Source organism: Chiloscyllium plagiosum, unplaced genomic scaffold (assembly GCF_037043375.1).
Source record: "Chiloscyllium plagiosum isolate Xiang-an unplaced genomic scaffold, Cpla_swu_hap1 HiC_scaffold_25, whole genome shotgun sequence".
In the NCBI taxonomy this organism is placed as follows: Eukaryota; Metazoa; Chordata; class Chondrichthyes; order Orectolobiformes; family Hemiscylliidae; genus Chiloscyllium; species Chiloscyllium plagiosum.
In genome coordinates, this window is record NW_028270163.1 from 49,979,465 (window position 1) to 50,002,321 (window position 22,857).

The 22,857-nt window shown below is 38.1% G+C and overlaps 1 protein-coding gene across 2 annotated transcripts in view; it reads left to right on the top strand.

The window, feature by feature from the left end:
* aspscr1 (ASPSCR1 tether for SLC2A4, UBX domain containing) overlaps positions 1 to 22,857 on the top strand; it is a 225,808-nt gene that overhangs the window by 60,383 nt on the left and 142,568 nt on the right. For both annotated transcript variants that reach the window (XM_043714988.2, XM_043714990.2), the window contains exon 5: positions 15,083 to 15,140. In XM_043714988.2, coding sequence (XP_043570923.2) covers positions 15,083 to 15,140 — 58 coding nt within the window. The remainder of the gene's footprint in view (positions 1 to 15,082; positions 15,141 to 22,857) is intronic.

Below are 22,857 nucleotides of genomic sequence, written 5' to 3' on the forward strand. Positions count from 1 at the left end.
TCATGATTGCACTGTAGATCAGATTGGTAGTAATGTGAAGAATCCCTGTAAAACCAGTGATAAAATTCTCTAATGTGGTTTTACCTTTGATTGTGGGGCAGTAAATATTATTGGATGATTTGATTTTTAGCATTTGTTCTATTTGTGCATTTTAACTAAATTATTGCTCCCCCTGGATGCGAGCATAAGAGGTACAGTTAGTAAGTTTGCAGATGACACCAAAATTGGAGGTGTAGTGGACAGCGAAAAGGGTTAGTTCAGATTACAACAGGATCTGGACCAGATGGGCCAATGGGCTGAGAATTGGCTGATGGAGTTTAATTCAGATAAATGTGAGGTGCTGCATTTTGGGAAAGCAAATCTTAGCAGGACTTATACACTTAATGGTAAGGTCCTAGGTAGTGTTGCTGAACAAAGAGACCTTGGAGTGCAGGTTCATAGCTCCTTGAAAATGGAGTCGCAGGTAGATAGGATAGTGAAGAAGGCATTTGGTGTGCTTTCCTTTATTGATCAGAGTATTGAGTACAGGAGTTGGGAGGTCATGTTGCAGCTGTACAGGATATTGGTTAGGCCACTGTTGGAATATTGCGTGCAATTCTGGTCTCCTTCCTTTTGGAAAGATGTTGTAAAACTTGAAAGGGTTCAGAAAAGATTTACAAGGATGTTGCCAGGGTTGGAGGATCTGAGCTACAGGGAGAGGCTGAATAGGCTGGGGCTGTTTTCCCTGGAGCGTCGGAGGCTGAGGGGTGACCTTATAGACGTTAACAAAATTATGAGTGGCATGGATAGGATAAATAGACAAAGCTTTTTCCCTTGGGTTGGGCAGTCCAGAACGAGAGGGCATAGGTTTAGGGTGAGAGGGGAAAGATATAAAAGAGACCTAAGGGGCAACTTTTTCACGCAGAGGGTGGTACGTGTATGGAATGAGCTGCCAGAGGATGTGGTGGAGGCTGGTACAATTGCAACATTTAAGAGGCATTTGGGTGGGTATATGAATAGGAAGGGTTTGGAGGGATATTGGCCGGGTGCTGGTAGATGGGACTAGATTGGGTTGGGATGTCTGGTTGGTGTGGATGGGTTGGACTGAAATGTCTGTTTCCATGCTGTACATCTTTATGACTCTATGACTCTTTGTTAAAGCTGTGAACTTTTCAATTACAAGGATAACTTTAGCTTTAAAAAAAGCAGAGAATCGAAAAGAATTTTTTTCCCTGCATTTCCCTTAATGCAGCATGACCCTCTTAATGTGTTTATAAGTTTTACCATGGTAGTTAATCAATTTGTTTTCAAGATTGTAAATGAACAAAATGCAGTATGTGATCAGAATATCCAGTGCTAATGCCCACCATGTTGTGGAGACATCAAAGACATTCCACTTTTTGATGTTTTTCATTTTTTAAAAAATTTATCCACCTTCTCTTTATGAAGAAATGCACAGCCTAATAACCATAATCAATGTAGTAGAACTGAAGTTTAAACTGTTATTTAGCTAAAAATATGATTTTAATCCATTCGTAATGTAATATGTAAGACAAGTATTTGTGTTTTTTGGTTATAGAAACATTTATGAAAAATGTATATTGCACTTAATTAGTATCTACTGTCATTTTAAGATTCTTTAATTTGTAGTTTTTTTTCTATAACATTGATCTGTACTTCATTTCCTTCAGATACCTGATACTGTTTAAGCCTTCACAAATGTATCTGCTTTTAATTATACTCAATTTGCCAAGTGTGAGAGTAGACAAACTGGTGACTTTCTTTCTACCTACGAGCTCTGCTTCTCTCTTCAAAGTGCAGTTAAAAGTGTTCAGCTTAGTCTAGACTGAATTATTCTTTGAATTTTCTTTAACAAAGTTGCAAGAACCTTAAAACAATGGAATGCCATAACCTGTCATTTAAAATGACAGAGTGAATGAAATCTGCTGTTCAGTATCAAGTAGCTATCCTTTATAACATATCCAAAATTTTTAGAGTTTGTTTCTCTAGTAATAAGGATGCACAAGTGCTTCAGATCTTAATGATAACCAAAGCTTGTTAGATGAGGGGGAAAAATCTTAGGAATTGTGTGGCCATAACTGGACAAATTTTTCTGTTGAGGCAAAATATTGATTAATTATATCACATTAGGATCAATGTTAATTTAATCCTATTTTTATTTGACTTTGTTTCACATGAAAAGTTATGAGAAAACTATTCAAATAGCTTCACCTTTCTGCGTTTATGGAGCAGTCTGAAACATTGAATAAAATGTAGGACAGTATATGTTTGGGTAATAAATTAATTTGTGAAAAGTTAGCTGTTAAAAATTAACCAGTGTTGAATACTTTGTGGAAAAGATGAACAGCCTATTTCCTAATGTAATCATTTTATCTACCTGCACACCTTTTAAATTTCCTTTTGCAATACAAACATCACAATGTTTACTTAGTCTTCATATTTCTGATGTAGCTCTTTATTGAGTACATTTGGAATTATTCACTTGCTGCTGAATTCCTCAACGTCTCCATTCTATGTTGGCATCTACCCTTGAGTGCACAGATTCTATTGCATATATCTTAGCTAACATTACTTGCTTTAGCAAATTCTTTAATGTCCTTATGGTCCATTATCTTTTATAAGCTGAACTTTTCTATCATTCTATTGTTGCACCTCTCCCACTGAGCATAACTCAGCAGCCAATTTCTTCACGAGACAAATGTACTTCATAAAAAAAAACTTGAAAAATTGATCTTTTTAAAAAAAAGCAATCAAGTGGAATTTAATGCAGGACCTGATAGATAATGCTATAAATGTCATGGGCTTGATTGTATAGAATATGGTTCTAGTTTGTCATAAGACTTGTCAAAATAGGGTTGGTTTCCGTAAGCTTGAATTTTTTTTTGCTCTTAAATTGCAAAAGTTGTGATCAGTTTATAGCTGGTACAGTTTTTTTTATCAATTGATCACCTTACTGGCAGAGGTGGATGCACCTTGTTAGAATTGTTCAGATTGCTTTCTATCTCCAATAAGTGAAAAGAAATTTCACTTCAGACTTTCTTAATCTGTAGTATTTTAGTTTTGCACATTTAAATGGAACATATGAGCTTTCAAAATGATATTTTTGCCCTCAGTTATGCTAAAAGATTTGAAAGTCTACATTGAGTAGCTGAGTTAGTGTGTAGGTTTGCTCGCTGAGCTGTAGGTTTGATATCCAGATGTTTCATTACCTGGCTAGGTAACATCAGTGGCGACCTCCAAGTGAAGCAAAGCTGTTGTCTCCTGCTTTCTATTTATATCTTTCTCCTGGATGGGGTTCCTGGGGTTTGTGGTGATGTCATTTCCTGTTCGTTTTCTGAGGGATTGATAGATGGCATCTAGATCTGTGTGCTTGTTTATGGCGTTGTGGTTGGAGTGCCAGACCTCTAGAAATTCTCTGGCATGTCTTTGCTTAGCCTGTCCCAGGATAGATGTGTTGTTCCAGTCGAAATGGTGGTTTTTTTCATCCGTGTGTAGGGCTACAAGGGAGAGAGAGTCATGTCTTTTTCCAACGAGCCACCACACACTGCAGCACAGACGAACTTCGGAAAATAGAGGAGAACCACCTATACAACGTATTCAAGAAGAACGGATGCTCAAAAAAATACAGTGCGCAGATTCCTCAAGAACAAACCACGACAAGCAGACCAGACACAGCCAGAAACCCTAACCACCTTACCATACATCAAAGAAGTTTCAGAAATGACAGTCAGACTACTAAGACCCCTCGGAATCCTAGTAGCACACAAACCCACCAACACTCTCAAACAAAGACTAACAAACTTAAAAGACCCAGTACAACCCATGGACAAAACCAACGTCATCTACAAAATTCCATGCAAGGACTGCCACAAACACTACGTAGGACAAACAGGAAGAAAGTTAGCCACCAGGATACACGAACACCAGCTAGCCACAAAAAGACATGACCCTCTCTCCCTCATAGCCCTACACACGGATGAAAAAAACCACCATTTCGACTGGAGCAACACATCTATCCTGACAGGCTAAGCAAAGACATGCCAGAGAATTCCTCGAGGCCTGGCACTCCAACCACAATGCCATAAACAAACACATAGATCTAGATGCCATCTATCAACCCCTCAGAAAACGAACAGGAAATGACATCACCACAAACCCCAGGAACCCCATCCAGGAGAAAGATATAAATAGAAAGCAGGAGACAACAGCTTCACTTCACTTGGAGGTCGCCACTGATGATGTTACCTCGCCAGGTAGTGAAACGTCTGGATATCAAACCTACAGCTCAGCGAGCAAACCTACACCCTCAACCTCAACCTGAGCTACAAACCTTGCAGCTGAGTTAGTTTTGAGCACACACAAGACTGCATAATTTTTATGTAGCAGAACACAAGCATTTTATCATGAATTAGTTATTTACTTTGATCTCTGTTTATGATAATATGTAGCACATGGGAAGTTCCATTGAATCACAATGTATTTCGTGTGTAGAAATCTAGTTCTGAACTTTCTCTGTGCTTCATAAGTTTTCAATCTACTTCATTGAAAGCTGCCAGTCACAAACTTAATCTGCTTATGTTAAACCTGATGCGATTCTTGGCATATTAATTTATTATGAGTTGTGAGCTGTAATATCCTGGATATTTTGTTGGCACTGACTTTTTAAAAATTCCATTTGGGACCCTGATTGCCAGATAAATGAGTAGACTTTCATCTTGTGTAGCATTTGTGAAAAACTAAACACTGCAAATCACTTTCGAATCCACTACATCATCTTATGCTTACCATCCTAAACTTCAAAAAGAAACTTGTTTTCAAGTCAAACTTGCTATTTTAGTATTAATATTTTGTATGTAAATAGAAGTAAGCCAATTACTGGCTATTAGTCACTAAGCTGATAGTTTAATATGTTTTCGATCCTGCCAGATGAATATTACTATTGTCAACATTATGGTTCAAATGATTTCCAGTACTATATAGTAATTACAAAGTGCTTTTAATGGAGTTAACATTCTAAAGCGTTCCACAGAGAGTTCTTCAAAGTTTGATATTAAGCTTTGTGAAGTGTTAGGACAGACGGCCAAAGCCTTAGACAAAGAAGTGTGTTTTAAGGATTGCCTTTCAAAAGGGAGAGTGAGTATGAACAGCGAGGGGGTCAAGGGAAGATATTCCAAAGTTAGGAGGCTGGTAACTGAAGATATCACTACCAGTGGCAGGACATCTAAATATGATGTGTAATGTACCAGAATTAAGAGTATAAAGATTTCAGAAGGTTATAGGGAAAGAAGAGTTTTGAATTAGGGTGGGGGAGACTGTGAAGAGATTTGAACTTGAGGATGAAAGTTTAAAATTGCAGTGTTACTGGGCCAGGAGCCCGTATAGGTCAGAGAATACGTAGTGAGTGAATGAGACTTTTTTCACATTTGAATCAGAGATTTGGATAATCTAAAGTTTGCACAGGGTTTGCAGTGGACAGTAGCCAGGCAAACATGGAAATAGTCAAACTGATAATCATTAATGGTATTACTGAGCTTTTTCAGCAAGTGAGCTGATGCAAGGGCAGAGTTGTGGATGTACAAGTGGCAACTTTGGATGTTGGAATGAATATTATGGAATCTTACTTTGAGGTTGAGCAGGATGCCAAGGTTCGCAGACAGTTCGGATCATTTTCAGGCAGAAGCCAGGATGAAGATTGCCTGGGAGTGGAGCTTGAAACTAGGATGACAGTCTTTCACCATATAAAATGGCTACAGCTGCTCACAAAATGGCAGTTAGAGAAGAATGAATTAGGTTTTGTTAAATTTACTACATTAAAGCCTCATGGTCTCAAACACTTGAAGTTTATGGCTGTCACAATTTTTGTTGTTGAGACTTGATATCTGTTTTCTTGAGTAAATATTGAACTGTGACCAATTTTTCACCAAAACTCTTATGCAGAAAATTCACCAAGTTTTGCAAATCTTTTTTGGATCTGTATCTGCTGAACTTAGAGAATTAAATTCCAAGTGTAGTAGAATGATATTGACATGCTGAGGTGCGGACAATACCGCATCTGTGTCTGTGCATTTCCTGATGTAATCCCACCAGTTGAGATTGTGTAGCTACAGTTTCGGTAAAGTATAACCCAAGATTTTTGCTGAATTGCAATACAGAGTAGAAGGAAGTTTAACTTGGCAGAGATTCTAGAAGAATACCTTGTTTGTCAGTTTTACTTTGAGTAATGAGTAGGTGCTGAATTGGTTATTTACTAAGTTAAGATGGTAGAATGCAAAATTAGGTGGAGGAAGTTGGAAATGTGATGGTGGACTTGGAAGAAATAAAACTGTGGTGAGTAAATGCAAGATTATTGCTGAGAGACTGGAAAGTCGAATGGGCCAGGCTTCAAAGCTGGATTGTTTTAGTATCCGAACCAGGTGGAAGATATTAAACTTTGAAGCTCAGGCATTGCTATGCCCCATGTTTAAAGCACTAGTATTGTGTGAGAAGAATCTTTATAGTTCATGTGTGTTTAATTAAGCATATAGATGTCCAGTAAGGAAGCATTTGTTTTGTTTGATTTATTCTCAACAAAATCCCTGGGAACAGAATAATTTACTTTTGTTTGCTGAAATGGAGATTTTTGAGCTAATGAATGAATGTATTCTCAAAATTCAGGTTAAGCATTTCTGTAGAGAGAGAAAAACAATGTTTCACATGCATCATCTTTCATTGGACCCCTTGCATGGCTGATTTTGGTTCAATCATATTAAGATTACAGTAAGATTAACAGTGTGACCATCTCTCTATTGGGTAGATTTTAGTGGCACTAATAGAGTTTGCTGTCTAATTACTGTATATACCCAAGTAAACGTCAATCTTGGGTAAAAGTCGACCCCTTATTTTTGGCCAAAAAGTCTTGTATTTTCCATATATCTCGTGTAAAATGAGGCCCTACTATATTGCATTATAAACCTCTTGCAAAGGAAACTGCATTTCCCATTAACCCACTTAAACAAATTCGCATATATTCATTCATACCGGTAACTCTACTCATTGCTCTATGTTTACTATATTGCGTCTCCATTCATTCATTCATAACACTACTTAGCCCACTTCATTTACTGCAGCACGTTTTGGTTCATTCATTCATTCAGTCCGGTTCTAAGTCTGTCAGTGTTTATGACACTTTGTTCACTATACATCTAAAAGTTAATATCATTTTAATTGTGCCATTATATCTGAATAAAAGTGAGATATATTAGCTACGTAATCTTTAATTATTTGATAAATCTGTGAATGTTTCTGAGGTTCATTACGTACGAGAGTAAATGGGAGGGAAATGGAAGAATTTGGCGGTAAGGTTCAAGACGCTTACACATTCAGAATTTAAGGAATGTTTCACTTTAAGTGAGTCATTATACCAGGCCACGATGATGACGAACAGTGTGATTTTGCAGGATTCCAATGAATCTTTGACATGTTAGATTTTCGTACCAGTGTGTATAAATAAAATTTACTACCAGAAATTCATTCTTGTTTCTCTTGCTTTTATCTGGTAATTCCCTTTACCGTAATTCATCGTGCTTTTCTTCTTTACCCTGGATTAGTTGAGCGATCAAATCAACTTCTGCTAATAATATGGTATTTTGAACTGCAGCGTGAATTTCACCCCCTTTAAACTAGTGCCAGTGTAGTAGTCAACCCTACAAATTGAGCGCTTCAATATAATCTAAAAAATTCAACACTTACACATTATTCAGAAGGTTCAAGCCTGCTTGTCGTTTTTTGTCTGCAGTTGATGTAGCAACCATTTTCATGTTGTAAATGCAAGTTTGCTTCCACTTTCAAGATCTTGTGTGGAAGTTGATGAACGTCAGAGAATCTCTTGGAATAACGAGTAGTAATTTTTTACATTCACCCAAGTAAGCAGTTAAGGCCTCCACTTAAAAACTTGACAGTGCACTGAAATAGCAACCCAGGTTATCTATTCAAGTTCTGAAGTGGGGCATGACCTCCTGCACTACCGCTGATACCTAATTAGTAGATTTTATTAATATTTCATTCTGCAAAATGTTTTGTGGTTTAGGTCTGAATTTTCAGTGGCAGAGAAATATTGCTCATCATAAACCATGCTAACACTTCTTGATAAGAGCTTTAGTTCACTTTTGAGCAGAAATATGTTGACATGATCAACCTATACCATATGAATTTTTAATACAGTATGCTACTGTGCAGCCCTACTTTGTATTGACTTGGAAGTGCAGGTGTTGGAATGGGGTTGGACAAAGTTAAAAATCACAACACTCGGTTATAGTCCCAACAGGTTCATTTGGAAGCACTTGCTTTCGGAGCGCCACTCCTTCATCAGATAGTTGTGGAGGTTAAGATCATGCTCATAGAATTTAAAGCCAAAGGAGTCCAGTGTCCAGTGTCATAGTAAACAATCTTAGATTAAAACTTTCACCTTTTATAATGGGATATGCTGGTTTCTGTTCTTTGACATGTAAATCCCATATCTACTTTCTCAAGATAGCTCAGCTTTTTAAACAATAGGTGTGAAGTCTGTCTGTGTTCCAATGTCAGACTGACAAATTCACCCCAAACTCACCCTCTCGCACATACCCCATCTCTCTCTCTCTCTCTCTCTCTCTCTCTCTCTCTCTCTCTCTCTCTCTCTCTCTCTCTCTCTCTCTCTCTCTCTCACTCACACACACACACACACACACACACACACACACACACTCACTCTTTCTCTCTTTTTCTCCCTCTCTTTCTTCTCTCTCTCTCTCAACCAAGCATACGCACACATATATACTGGTGTTGTGTGATTTTCTACTTTGTACTAGAGGGGAAAGACTCATGAATTTGCAATTTTTTTGCTATTGTTGTAGATCATTGGTGTTCAAAGCAAAAATCATTTGCAAAGTAATTACTGAACAGTTGACTGTAGCGTAAGTTTGAAACAGCAACAAGAATATTGACTTACATTAGGATTGTTCTAAAGTTCAAATTATTCAAAAATGTATACATTTTGTGTTTTTTTATTATATAGCAAATATATTCAAAATTGGGTATTTATAATAATCTATCCTTTGACTGCAGTTTTCCTGTTTATATAAAAACTTGTGAAGATTCCAATATTTGTACAGGCGAAATGAATGTTTTCAAAATTGACTCTGAGATTGTATTATTTATATAACTTATTTTGACACATTGTTAGGTGCTGTTGCAGAATGTGTCATGTTTCAGGTTGTTTGATCTTGTGTGCATGTTGGTTAATAAGTTGCTGCAGCACTGTATGACACCTTTTTTTTGGCTTGCTCAAAGGTTTAACCAAATGCAGTGTTCTGTCTTAATGAAACTCTTCTGAATAATCTATTCCCAAATGCACAGGGCTGTCCATTTGAAGGTGTAGTACTGTTTGTCAAATTAATTCCATACTATATATTTTCATTCAAAGTGAGGGAAATTTAAATTGATTTAATTTTACATTTTAATGTATGTTATATTCCTTTTATTAAAAAGAAAGTTCACCATAAATTGAATTTTAGTTTCTGGTAATCAAAAGTTTTGATGATTAATTCTGCATGCTGACAAGGCAGTATGTTGGGATTAATCCTTATGCGACGCCTTGAAGTTAAGATAGGTGACCAGACACAAAGATTGCTCCTGGTTTTCCTTTTCTTTGACACAGAATATTTTAGTTTGTACGTCAAATGGTGTGTCAGAACAACATGTCCCCGTTATGATGGCTTCTATGGTTTCTTAGTAAAGGAGCTATATGCATTTTTCTTTATTCGCTCATGAGATGTGGGCATCTCTGGCTGGGCCAGCACTTTATTGCCTGAACTTAGTTGCCCTTGAGAAAGTGGTGGCGAGCTGCCTTCTTGAGCTGTTGCAGCCCACGTGCTGTAGGTAGTACCACAATGCCATTAGGAAGGGAATTTCGGGACATTGACCAAGGACACTGAATGGGGATGCATTTCTAACTCAGGATAGTAAGTGGCTTGGAGGGGGACCTCTGTGTGTGCTGATCCAATATATTTGCTGCTCTTGTCCTTCTAGTGGTCATGACATTGGAAGGGGCTGTTGAAAGATCTATGGAAAGTTTCTGCAGTGCATCTTGTAGATAGTAAACATTGCTTTTACTGAGCTTTGTCGTTGAGGGGCTCAATGTCACCACATCCACAAACAATCATGTGGTCTGCTCCATCCTGAATGGTGTCAGGTTTCTTGTTGTTGGAGCTGCACATGGAGAGTATTCATTACACTCATACATTGTGTCTTGTTGATGGTGGACAGGCCTTTGGGGTTGCTGGGGGTTGGGGGAGGATGTGTGGTGCTCAGTGGCTCTGGCACCATCTCTGAAGAAAAATCAGATTGAGTTTAGTGACCCTTCCTCTGGTTTTTCTTCACAGATGCTGCCAGACCTGCTGGGCTTTTCCAGCGACTTCTGTTTTTGATCCATGTTATTCCAAACATCTGGTTTGTCTCCAGTACCACCTTATTTTTAATGTTTTGTAATTATCTTCTTGCCTCATTTAACTGGATTTATAGGTCATCCCTTCGCTTGTTATTCATTGATACTTTACTCACACCATCTAATACCCTTGGTCACTTGCAGGGACTTATTATTTGACACTCCACATACACCATTTGTGTGATCTTTTGACCTCACCGCCCATAAATTCTGTGTTCTGGGTGCTTCCCTCTCTCTCTACACCTGATGAAGGCCTACTCTCCAAAAGCCTGTAACTTCAAATAAACCTGTTAGACTATAACCTGGTGTCGTGATTTCTAACATTTTTGAGATTCATCCACAAGGATCCCCGAATCACTTTGATGCAGGTTTCTGCAGTTTTCTCCCACTTAGACATTTTTGTTCCCTTTATTCTTCCTGCTAAAATACAAACAATACCATTCCTATATTATTTCATCTGCCAAATTTCTGTCCACTCACTTAATCTGTCTATATCCCTCTGTAGACTCTGACATCTCATTGACCTGCATTCGCACCCATTTTTGTGTCATCTGCAAACTTGGTGATAGTACGCTCACTTTCCTCATCCAAATTGTTATTATGTCCCTGTACATTATAAATAATTGTGGCCCTAGCACTGATCCCTGTGCACTCCTCTAGTTGCAGATTGCCATCTGAAATTTCCCCCTTTATCCCAATTCTCTGCCTTAGAGTCATAGTCATATAGTACATATACAAACCCGTTAGCTGATCAGGTTTCCAAAAATGAACTGGTACTGTTTGCCTGCGTTTGGCCCATATCCCTCTCAACCTTTCCTATCTATGTTTCTATTAAATGTCCCCATCTCCTACTTCCTCTGACAGCTTGTTCCATACATGCACTAACCTCTGAGTGAAAAAGTTCCCCCTCAGGTCCCTTTTAAATATTTCCCATCTCACCTTAAACCCTTGCCTTCCAGTTTTTAACAACTCTATCCTGGGGAAAAGACCTTGACTATTCACCTTATTTATGCCCCTCATGATTTTCTGAACCTCTATAAGGTCACACCATAGTCTCCTATGCTCCAGGGAAAATGTCCCAGCCTATGCAACTGTATGGTCTGGTAGGACTATGGTGACTTTACTTAGTCTTTTGTGAACAGTGTTAAAGACTGCAGAAGACAAAATTAAATAATGTACCATAGTGATAAGAATGTCATCCCTGACTTTATCTGGGTGTGGTTGAGAGATGGAAAACTAATTGGAGGAATTAAACCATCAAGATGTGAATGATATTGATGCAAATCTTGGGACAATAACATGCCCACGTACACAAAGGGAGATTAAAGGTTGTTCACAAAATCAAAACATAGGTATGGGTTATTGATTACTGGTTCTCTACTCATGCTAATATTCTGCCCCTAACAGCATGGGCTCTTATCGAGTAGCTTTATGTATGGTTCCTTATTGAACATGTTTTGGAAATCCAAATGTATTACATTTACTGATTCCCCATTATTCTACTTGTTACACCCTCAGTGAATTCATATAAATTTGTCAGGCATGATTTCCCCTTAATCATTTTAAACTGGTAACAATAATTAGTATAAAACAATCAGAAACAGGAACTCTTTAAGTGTTGCAATTTTTACAAAAAATTAAGTATATTTAGATGCAGAACATATATTTTCTGGGAGCATTTTCTCAAATTTATTCATAAGACAGTTTTTTACATTCTCACCTCTGTAGGATGCACAGTATTCTGATTTGGGTTATCTAAACTCTTCACTTTTAAAAAGAACTTAAAACAACTTACTTTGTATCAAGTGAAGCAGGCTTATGGGCTAAACCCAATCAAAATCTATTACTTGAGAAATGATCATTAGCTGTAATTTAAATAGCCAAGAATGAGTGACTAGTGACCACTGTAAGAGTAACTAATTAAATCCCAGGCATTTTAAAATGATTTAACTTTCCTTATCTATATTACAAAAAAATTTTTTTCATAACACTCAAGATTGAACATTCTTTGTAATTTTTTGATGCAACTTCAGGTCCAGTGTTTTTCCTTTCATCCTTATTTTAAAATGTGTCTATTCAGAATGTAAGAGCATTTGGTAGCCAAAATCTAAGTTCACCATCCTACAATCAGTGTATACTGACTGATGAAACAATGCTAATTATATTAAATGCTAATATACCCACCTATATCTATAAAGAACTGTAGTTAATCTTTTCAATTTGGGCATATCTTTCCTATAGATTGTTCAAAACGAATATGATTATATCACAAAAAATCTATTTTACTTGGGCAAAGGTTTGGTTTCCTTTGCAAAGTGATGACCTACCTACTTGTCTGGAGCATTATATTGTGATACACTTTGGATACTTTTTTGGATTGTGTTATCCAAAGGAAAAACTCTTTTAAGAACCTGTTGTTTGTGGTGCCTTGGTAATGTTTTAGTTTACAAGGTTAAAGTACAAGTGGAGGTTCTGCAAAATCCAGTATTGATCATATCATGATCCTAATTTTGCAAAGCAAATAGGAGCTCTTTCCATTGGGTAATTTTTATCAAGTTTTGAGGATGCACTTTTTTATATATTGCTTACCAAAAATTGTTTGTTGCATGAGAGCCATGGATAGAAGTAATGGTAGTCATGTTCCTGCTTAAATTACCTTTATCCCTTTCAGAGGTGGCTGATGTAAGAGAGGTTATGTGAGACTTGAGCTTTCGGAAAGAGGTCCTCAGTATACCTGTCTCTACCAACTCTAGGAAGAGGCTGATGATATTGAGTGCAGTGCAGTTAGTACAGCTGCAAAGTGGTAGTTCTGTTCTCGTGCCATCCTGTGTTATAAGAAAATTGAGTAAGAGCAGCACCATTTAAACTAATAGGGCCAGAATTGCATTATAACCAATACATGCTTTAAAAGTTTGCGCTTTAGAAACAGTGTCCCCAATTTGTCAATCGTGTTATAGCAAATTCGCATGGACAAAATGTATGTTATAGCATAATGACTAGTATATCTGTGGTAGTTGCAATCGGCAAGGATTACATTCACAACTTTTGAGACACTGAAAGTTAACCCGTGGTCTTATTTTCAATTGAGTAAACTTTGTAAATGGGGTGTTGGTTTATGGTGATTGGAATGTCCATTGGCCAGAACAAACACAAGAGAACACTCTGTCAGATATGATCACTTCACCGAAAGGTGGAAGATATGTGGTGTGTAATGTTGATAATGATATGTTATTATTTGTACCATTTTCATTTATAACAAGTATATTACAGTAAAAGTAACATGCATTTGTATTCTTCCTCAGTTTCTTAGAGACGAGTCCTTTTTATTTTGAGAGAATATTTTATCTACTTTTGAATTTTCTCTTGTCAATAAATGTTCTTGAAACTTTCTTATTCAAACCTTTGAATGCAATTTATACACAACCCACTAAGGTGATGAGTTACTACCTGTAACCACATACAGTAACTAAATTGATAAACAATCAATACCTTTAGAGTTATACAGCATGGAAACAGACCCTTCGGTCCAACCAGTCTGTGTTGAACATAATCCCAAACTAAACTGGTCTGACCTGCCTGTTCCTGGCCCATATCCCTCCAACCCTTTCCTATTCACATAGTTATCCAAATTTATTTTAAACATTGTAACTGTACCATATCCACAGTTTCCTCAGGAAGTTCATTCCACACATGAACCACCCATTGTGTCTTTTTAAAATCGCTCTTCTCTCATCTTAAAAATGTGCCCTCTAGTTTTGAAATTTCCCATCCTTAGAAAAAGATAACTACGATTAACTCAATCTATACTCATCATTATTTTATAAACTTCTATCAGGTTGCCTCTCCTCCTCCTATGCTCAAATGAAGAAAGTCCCAGCCTGTCCAGCCTTTCTTTATAACTCAAGCCTTCCATGCCTGGCAATATCCTGGCGAATCTCTTCGGAACCCTCTCTAGCTTAATAATATCCTTCCTATAACTGTGCACCCAGAACTGGACGCAGTATTCCAGAAGAGGCCTCACCAATGCAACTTGCAATGTAGTTGAACTTGATTGCTGCTTTGGACCTGACTGGAATTGATATAGAAATTTTTAAAAAGTGATGGTGAAAGTCACTGAATTGTCCACATTTTAAAAACTTGCTGAACTCACAGAGTGCTTAATTAAAACAAGTATCGTCAGTAATTTTGAACTAGATTCTTCAGCCGCAGTTTTAAAATGATCAAAAGGAGCACCTTACTGAAAGCCAAGTGAGCTGAATTCATTTTCTAGTCCGTACGGTGCGTCATACCACGGAGTGCAGCCTCTATATTTATTGTCAACACCTTTCAGGTTGTAGCAGATGGGTAAGCATCTGGAGTGTGCCTTGAGTATGGAGATGTTGACAGCTGTTTATAGTTAAATGGTAGCAGTTGCAACTGGGTTACTCAAGGTATTCCTTCGTGGATCAAATTAAAATCTGTATGGTATTGACCTCTGAAGAAAGCAGTCAAAAACTGAACAGTTCATGATATTTTTATTGCCCTTACTTAACATTTTGATCATAAGTGTCCCCTGCTACCTAGGTGATAAATATTTTTGCTCTGTACAAGATCAAATGTTGACAGTTTTTCCTGTTTTGCTAGGATTTCTGAAGAACAGCTGTTGGAAGCTATTCCAGTCTGTGTTTATATGAGAGATGAGGTAAGTTTAAAAAAGAAATTCCCGCTATGTTTTCTTCAAAGATTTTTATGAATAGATGCTGTTGCAGCAAATTACCATCATGCCCTAAAGTATTAAGTGATTTATTTTGTGCATCTAAACCCTTTCTTTACAACTGGGCCCAATTGTGACACACAACAAATTCCTATCCTGCGCACTATCAACAATTGTAATTTTCTTGATGGAAAAAGCTGAAAATGTAATCTGTGATTGTAGACAAAAGAATTTATTAATATATCCATTATATTTTGGAGCTCATGGTACTCTAGTGTCTGTAAATCCTAGGATTCATATTTTGGAATGTATTAACCTACATTGGCAGCCATAGAGCTGCCATTCTATTTGAAAGTCAAAATTAGCTGGGAAGATCCATACAGATGAATAGTTGGACTGAAATTCTTTCTGAATATTCATTTATCAAAAATGTGAAGATTGTGGAAAGAGTCTCAGAATACCTGATCTACTGCCGTGAATTTTTCTGAGCCTGTTCTAGTACAATAAATATGTGATTGTGCTTTGCCGACATAGTGTGGTTCAAATAACTGTAATCTAGTCTTTTCCAGTGGTGTAAAAGAATGCTGCTACAGCTCTCAAATGGTTCAAAGCGCACGGTAGCGGAAAACTACTTTCATAGATGTGACACTTGCTGTAAAAATGTTGGAATAAAATCAGTGTTATAAAAATATTTTATGTTTTTGCAGCAGTTTGATTTGATCTAAAGCAGTTAAATCTTGCAGGTGCAGTGGCATCAAGCCGGATACCGGACACTGAGTCAGAACAGCAATTTTACCTCCCTGACTATCTTCCCAGTTGACACTGCATGCATGCAGAGTGCCTTGAGTGTGTAAAGGCATTAACATATGTCTAGTTATGGAAGATATTGGTTGTTAACTTTTAAGATAATTGTGCAGTGCATTTTGTTAGCCTCAATCTGTCTTTATCAGTATATATATCTCAAAGCATATTGATTCTTGGTATCCTGTACTGCAGGAGTGATCCCAGGTTAGCTGTGTTCACCAGGAGGAAATAACATATCATGAAGAGTAATTAAATTTCCAAGATCTTTTCACATCCATGACATTGAATTGCCAGTTATGTAAAATGATTTTCTGTGGTTTGCTTTCTCACCATGTGTCTGATAGCAACTTCAAGAACTGTGTAAAGCACAGTCATGATTGACCATTTAAGTCAGACACTGAGAACACTTAGCTTTAATGGAAATTGTTTGAGGCATTAAAAGTAGCTCTCACCATTATTCAGTTCAAAACTGCTGGAGCTGACGCCAGTCTAGCAATCTGAAACTATTGTTCAAGAAACCTTGTTACAGGAGTAGGCAGTGTGTACCACTACTATATCCATGTTATGCTTAGCTTCAGTGAAGCTGCAGTTTTCAGAATCTTACACTTGCTCCTGAAAATGTATGGCATAAGTTGGTAACAGCCAATATTGTCCAGTCCTGGATTTCAACAATCCAATGATTTATTTTTAAATTACTCAGTGGCACCAAGAGATTCTTTCTTGTGTAATATAGAGAATTGATTGTTTTAAGATTTAGCATTTTTCTATTTTTTTTCCCCTGATCCTGGAAAGTTCAACTACAGTTTAGTTTTGGCACCACCACCATACCCCTCCAGTTGGTACATTGGAATTAATGTACATTAATCATTTGATTTTGCAATTATTTCAGTTATTAAGAGATAAGGTAATCTTGTTGGTAGAAAGTTAATCCCAGAAGCCTAAAATAGGAATATATATTTTGAGAAGGAACAGTTCAATTTAAGACATGGAATGCTTTTAACTCCAGAATTGCCTAGAATTTGTAGTCCAGGATGATGTATAACATGGAGGTCATGATGTTGCTATAAACCTGCTGTCTTTATCCTTTTCTCTGTAATTGACTGAGATTTGAGAGATGATTCTGAAGAAGCTTTGATTAAGTTGTTGCAGTGCATCTTGTGAATCAGGCATGGCACTGCACTGATGGTTAAGAAGGTTTAAGGTTGCAGATGAGGTGGGCTGTTTTCTTCTGGATGGGGTTCAAGCTTCTGGAGTTGCAGTTTTCCAAGCACTTGGAGTGTATTCCATCATAGTGTTACGCAGATGATAAAAAGACTTTTAAGAGTCAGGAGGTGAGGCACTTGTCACAGAATACCCAGCCTCTGACCTCTTGCAGCCCAGTAACCTGCACTCCAAAGATGTGCAGGTTAGGTGAAGTGTTCATGCTAAATTGCCCGTAATGTTAGGTATAGGGGTAAATGTAGGGGCATGGGTGGGTTGCGCTTCGGCGGGTCGGTGTGGACCTGTTGGGCCGAAGGGCCTGTTTCCACACTGTAATGTAATCTAATCTAATCTAATATGTGACTGGTTAACTTTAACCAATTAGTTTCAACTCCTTGAACTGCACATCTTTTTAACCGCATTTAAAGTTCTGATTAAAAGTTCAAGGCATAATTTTTGGCAAGCCAGAAGCTAATAGGCAAGTTTAGAAAAGATCTGTTTGCCAAGTAAAACATTTTTCTAGCATTGGTTTAATTCTAACATCTTTGTTGCTCATGATCTTTTAAAGGTATTTTCTATGAATTGATGCTTTGAACTATTTGAGAAGTGTTTTTTTTTGCACTTAAAAGGTCCACTTCAGTTATTCTGTAAGCAAATACTGTTTAAGAAGTGCAGAAGTAATTTAGACATGGAAGAATAATCAACCAACTTAAAACAGTAAGCAGTTTAAATACTTTGGCATTATTCTCCATTTCTGTAATATGTTATTTTGAATGACTGGATTGTGCTGGTGATATTTAATTTGTTTAGACATAAGGACAATTTGTCTGTCTTTATCCAAAGTGTATGTTAACTGTAATAATTGGCTAAGATTTATTTTGTTTGACATCTCTGGATGTTCCAGTCTCCAAAGTTGTAGCTGGTTGCCAGTTTGGAAGGTTTAAAAAAGCTCATGTTAATGACAGATAATAAAAGTAATGATCAAAAAAGTGATAAATTCGAAACACTGCACATGCAGAAGATATAACTGTGGCTATAATAGTAAAATAATGTACAGGAATGGGTCATGCTGCATTGCGAAGCTTTGGTTTGCAGACTGGATAGTTAGATTCTTTCTGAGACCTCTGAGACAGCACTGTAAAACTAATTGGTGTGCTTGAAATAATTGTATACTGTTACATCAAAATATGCCTGCCATTATTTAAACGTTAGTGGTAAATGTTGTAAGTTTGGTTTTAAAGTATGGAAGTTTAAATAAAATTCCTTTCACATTAAACTTGATGAAACCAATTCCAGCTGAGCCATACCGTTTGCAAACTTAGTGTCCTTTTTGACTCAGACCTCAAGCCCTGTTCTTCACCTAGACCACCTACTTGCACCTCTAATAAGACCTATCTGTGCCTCTGTTTCCATCTGCTGAAGCCCTCATCTGTGTTTCTGTTACCTCAAGCCTAAACAATTCCACTGCTATCCTTGCCACCATTCCATCTTTTCTTTGTAAATGTGAGGTCAACTAAAACTCTATTGCCTATATCTTAATTCACAGCAAGTTCTGTTCACTGATTACCTTTGTTTTGCTCATTGACTTCTGTTGACTCCAGGTTAGGCAGAGTTTAGAATTTAAAATTCTCTTTCTTATGTTAAGATCCTTCCATTCCCTCTTCTAAATCTTTAAGCACTAACATGCATCCAGGGATGCAGTATACGTCCCATTCGGTCATTTGTGTATCCCCAATTTTGTTTGTCCCATATTGATTGCTGTGCCTTCAACTGGTTCCTAAACTCTGGAAATCCCTTTTTAAACCCTTTCAATCTTTTTGTTTCTTCTCCTAAGTTGCTCCTTAAAACCTACCTCAATGCCCAAACCTCTCATGCGCCTCAGAGTTAATTTTTTTCTGATAATTCCTGTGAGAAGCGCCTTTGGATGACTTAACTGCATTAAGATTTTATGTAGCTGCAAGTCATGAATGTTTGGCATACAGGTGAATCCTAGGCATGAAATATTTGTAAAAGGGCTTCTTAGCTTGCAAAAGAATTTTGTCAATAAGTAACAGAAAGGCATTGTCTGATATGAAGTCCTGAATGCAACATTATTTTATAGCCAATCGACACTTTGGTCTAAATGACTTGAATGTAGTGTTGAGCTTCAACAAAGTGCAATATTAGAAGCATGCAATTCTGCTGTGCAACAAGAAATTTGAGCATTTCTTGAGTATGAAATTTTGCTATTTTAATTTTAACCAGTTTAAAATGTAACCAGACCAGCACGTCTGCTAAAATAGAAGGGGAGGAATTTTCCGTGTAGGATAGTTGAATGTTGGCACAATTAACAAACAGTGCAGGTTCAAATCTTTCGTATTACCCTAATTCAGATTTATTATCTTTAAAAATATCAACATTTTTAGTGTTTCTACATCAATTCAGCATACCATCTGGTAAAAACTTTTGATACCAAAATCTCAAAACAGAATTCAGAGGTTTTCAAGTTTATAAATTTCAGGAGTATGAGATCTAGTCTTGGAACTTTTGTTTTTGAGATGAAGATTGGTGCCAGGCCAGAGATTCATTAGATAAAAACAATGACTGCAGATGCTGGAAACCAGATTCTGGATTAGTGGTGCTGGAAGAGCATAGCAGTTCAGGCAGCATCCAAGGATAGAACATAGAAGAATACAGCGCAGTACAGGCCCTTTGGCCCTCGATGTTGCGCCGATCCAAGCCCACCTAACCTATACTAACCCACTATCCTCCATATACCTATCCAATGCCCGCTTAAATGCCCATAAAGAGGGAGAGTCCACCACTGCTACTGGCAGGGCATTCCATGAACTTACGACTCGCTGAGTGAAGAACCTACCCCTAACTTCAGTCCTATATCTACCCCCCTTAATTTAAAGCTATGCCCCCTTGTAATACCCGACTCCATACGCGGGAAAAGGTTCACACTGTCAACCCTATCTAACCCCCTAATCATCTTGTACACCTCAATCAAGTCACCCCTAAACCTTCTTTTCTCTAATGAAAACAGCCCCAAGTGTCTCAGTCTTTCCTCATACGATCTTCCTTCCATACCAGGCAACATCCTGGTAAACCTCCTCTGCACCCGTTCCAGTGCCTCCACGTCCTTCCTATAGTATGGCGACCAAAACTGCACACAATATTCCAGATGCGGCCGCACCAGAGTCTTATACAACTGCATCATGACCTCAGGACTCCGGAACTCAATTCCTCTACCAATAAAAGCCAGTACGCCATATGCCTTCCTCACCGCACTATTTACCTGGGTGGCAACTTTCAGAGATCTGTGTACATGGACACCAAGATCCCTTTGCTCATCCACACTACCAAGTATCCGACCATTAGCCCAGTACCCCATCTTTTTGTTATTCTTCCCAAAGTGAATCACCTCACACTTAGCTACATTGAATTCCATTTGCCACCTTTCTGCCCAGCTCTGCAGCTTCTGTATATCCTGCTGTAACCTGCCACATCCTTCCTCACTGTCAACAACTCCTCCGACTTTCGTATCATCCGCAAACTTGCTCACCCAACCTTCTAACCCCTCTTCCAGGTCATTTATAAAAATGACAAACAGCAATGGTCCCAAAACAGATCCTTGCGGAACACCGCTAGTGACGGCACTCCATGAAGAAACGTTGCCATCAACTACTACCCTCTGTCTTCTTCCATCCAGCCAATTCCTAATCCAAACCTCCAACTCACCCTCAATACCATATCTCCGTATTTTCTGCAGTAGCCTACCATGGGGAACCTTATCAAACGCCTTACTAAAATCCATATACACCACATCTACCGCTTTCCCCTCATCAACCACCTCCGTCACCTTTTCAAAGAATTCAATAAGGTTTGTGAGGCACGACCTGCCCTTCACAAAACCATGCTGACTATCCTTGATCACATTATTCCTATCCAGATGTGCATAAATCCTATCCCTTACAATTCTCTCTAAGACTTTGCCCACAACAGAAGTGAGACTCACCGGCCTATAGTTACTAGGGTTATCCCTACTCCACTTTTTGAACAAGGGAACCACATTTGCTATCCTCCAGTCTTCTGGCACTACTCCTGTAGACAAAGAGGACATAAAAATCAAGGCCAATGGCTCTGCAATCTCCTCCCTTGCTTCCCAGAGAATCCTAGGATAAATGCCATCAGGCCCAGGGGACTTATCTATTTTCACCTTTTCCAGGATTTCCAACACCTCTTCTCTACATACCTCAAAGCCATCCATTCTACTTATTTGTGACTCAGTATTCGCATCGACGACAATGCCCTGTTCCTGAGTAAATACTGAAGAAAAGTATTCATTCAGTGTCTCCCCAATCTCTTCTGCCTCCACACGCAACTTCCCACTACTATCCTTGACTGGACCTATTCCTACCCTAGTCATTCTTTTATTCCTAACATACCTATAGAAAGCCTTAGGGTTTTCCCTAATCCTACCGACTAAGGACCTTTCATGTCCCCTCCTTGCTGCTCTTAGCTCTCTCTTCAGGTCCTTCCTGGCTACCCTATAACTCTCAATCGCCCCAATTGAACCTTCAAGTCTCATCTTGAGATAGGCCACCCTCTTCCATTTAACAAGGGATTCCAATTCCTTATTAAACCACGGCTCCCTCGCACGACCCTTTCCTCCCTGCTTCGAAATCGCCGTTTCGGGCAAAAGCCCTTCATCAGGAATAAAGGCAGTGAGCCTGGAGCGTGGAGAGATAAGCTAGAGGAGGGTGGGGGTGGGAAGAAAGTAGCATAGAGTACAGTGGGTGAGTGGGGGAGGGGATGAAGGTGATAGGTCAGGGAGGAGAGGGTGGAGTGGATAGGTGAAAAAGGAGATAGGCAGGTAGGACAAGTCATGGGGACAGTGCTGAGCTGGAAGTTTAGAACTAGGGTGAGGTGGGGGAAGGGGAAATGAGGAAACTTGAATTCATTAGCTGATTGTAAGGAATCCAAATAGAAAATAATTACCTAGTTGTGCCCAAGGTTTAGAATTTCCCATTGCTATGCACTAAACTGGCTTGAAAATGTTGTAATGATAATTTGCAAAGGGACAAAAATATTAGAACAGTGGAATAAAATATACATTTCAAAGGCTGTGAATAAGGTGGAAAGTATGGTAGGAGCTCACATAGCATTTTGTAATCTTGTTTACTTTGGCCTTTATGGCACAGTATCTGTTCCATTTTCGTAGCTGGGAAATGCAGATTGGATTAACTTGTACTTCCATTTGGTAGACACAACTTGAGTATTGCTGACAAAAGATTGCTATCCTACATTCGTTAGGACAGAATCACAAGAATGCCAAATTTGAAAGGGAACAACAATTTATATTGCATGAGAAAAAGAGTTGTTAGGTGGACTACAGCAGACGTGCCCTGGAAATTCTTGTGATTCTGTCTTGCAGAGTGTAATAAGAAAAGCTTTGTCTTTTTTATATTAAATTCTTGTACTGTTAGGATGAGTATCTGAGTACTCAGCAAAGCACGCACGTACTTTGGAAATACTTCTTTATTTTACTGCAGCGTTTCTCAAACTATCTAGGTTGCAGGATCACGTTTCAATTGGATTCGTAATCATGCATCCCTATCTAAATTATAATACTGTGTCACTCTTGTAATGAAAGCATGTAAGGTTGAGTGTGTCTATTGCTCACTGCAGTCTCTTTTCTGTGAATTTAAAACAGAAA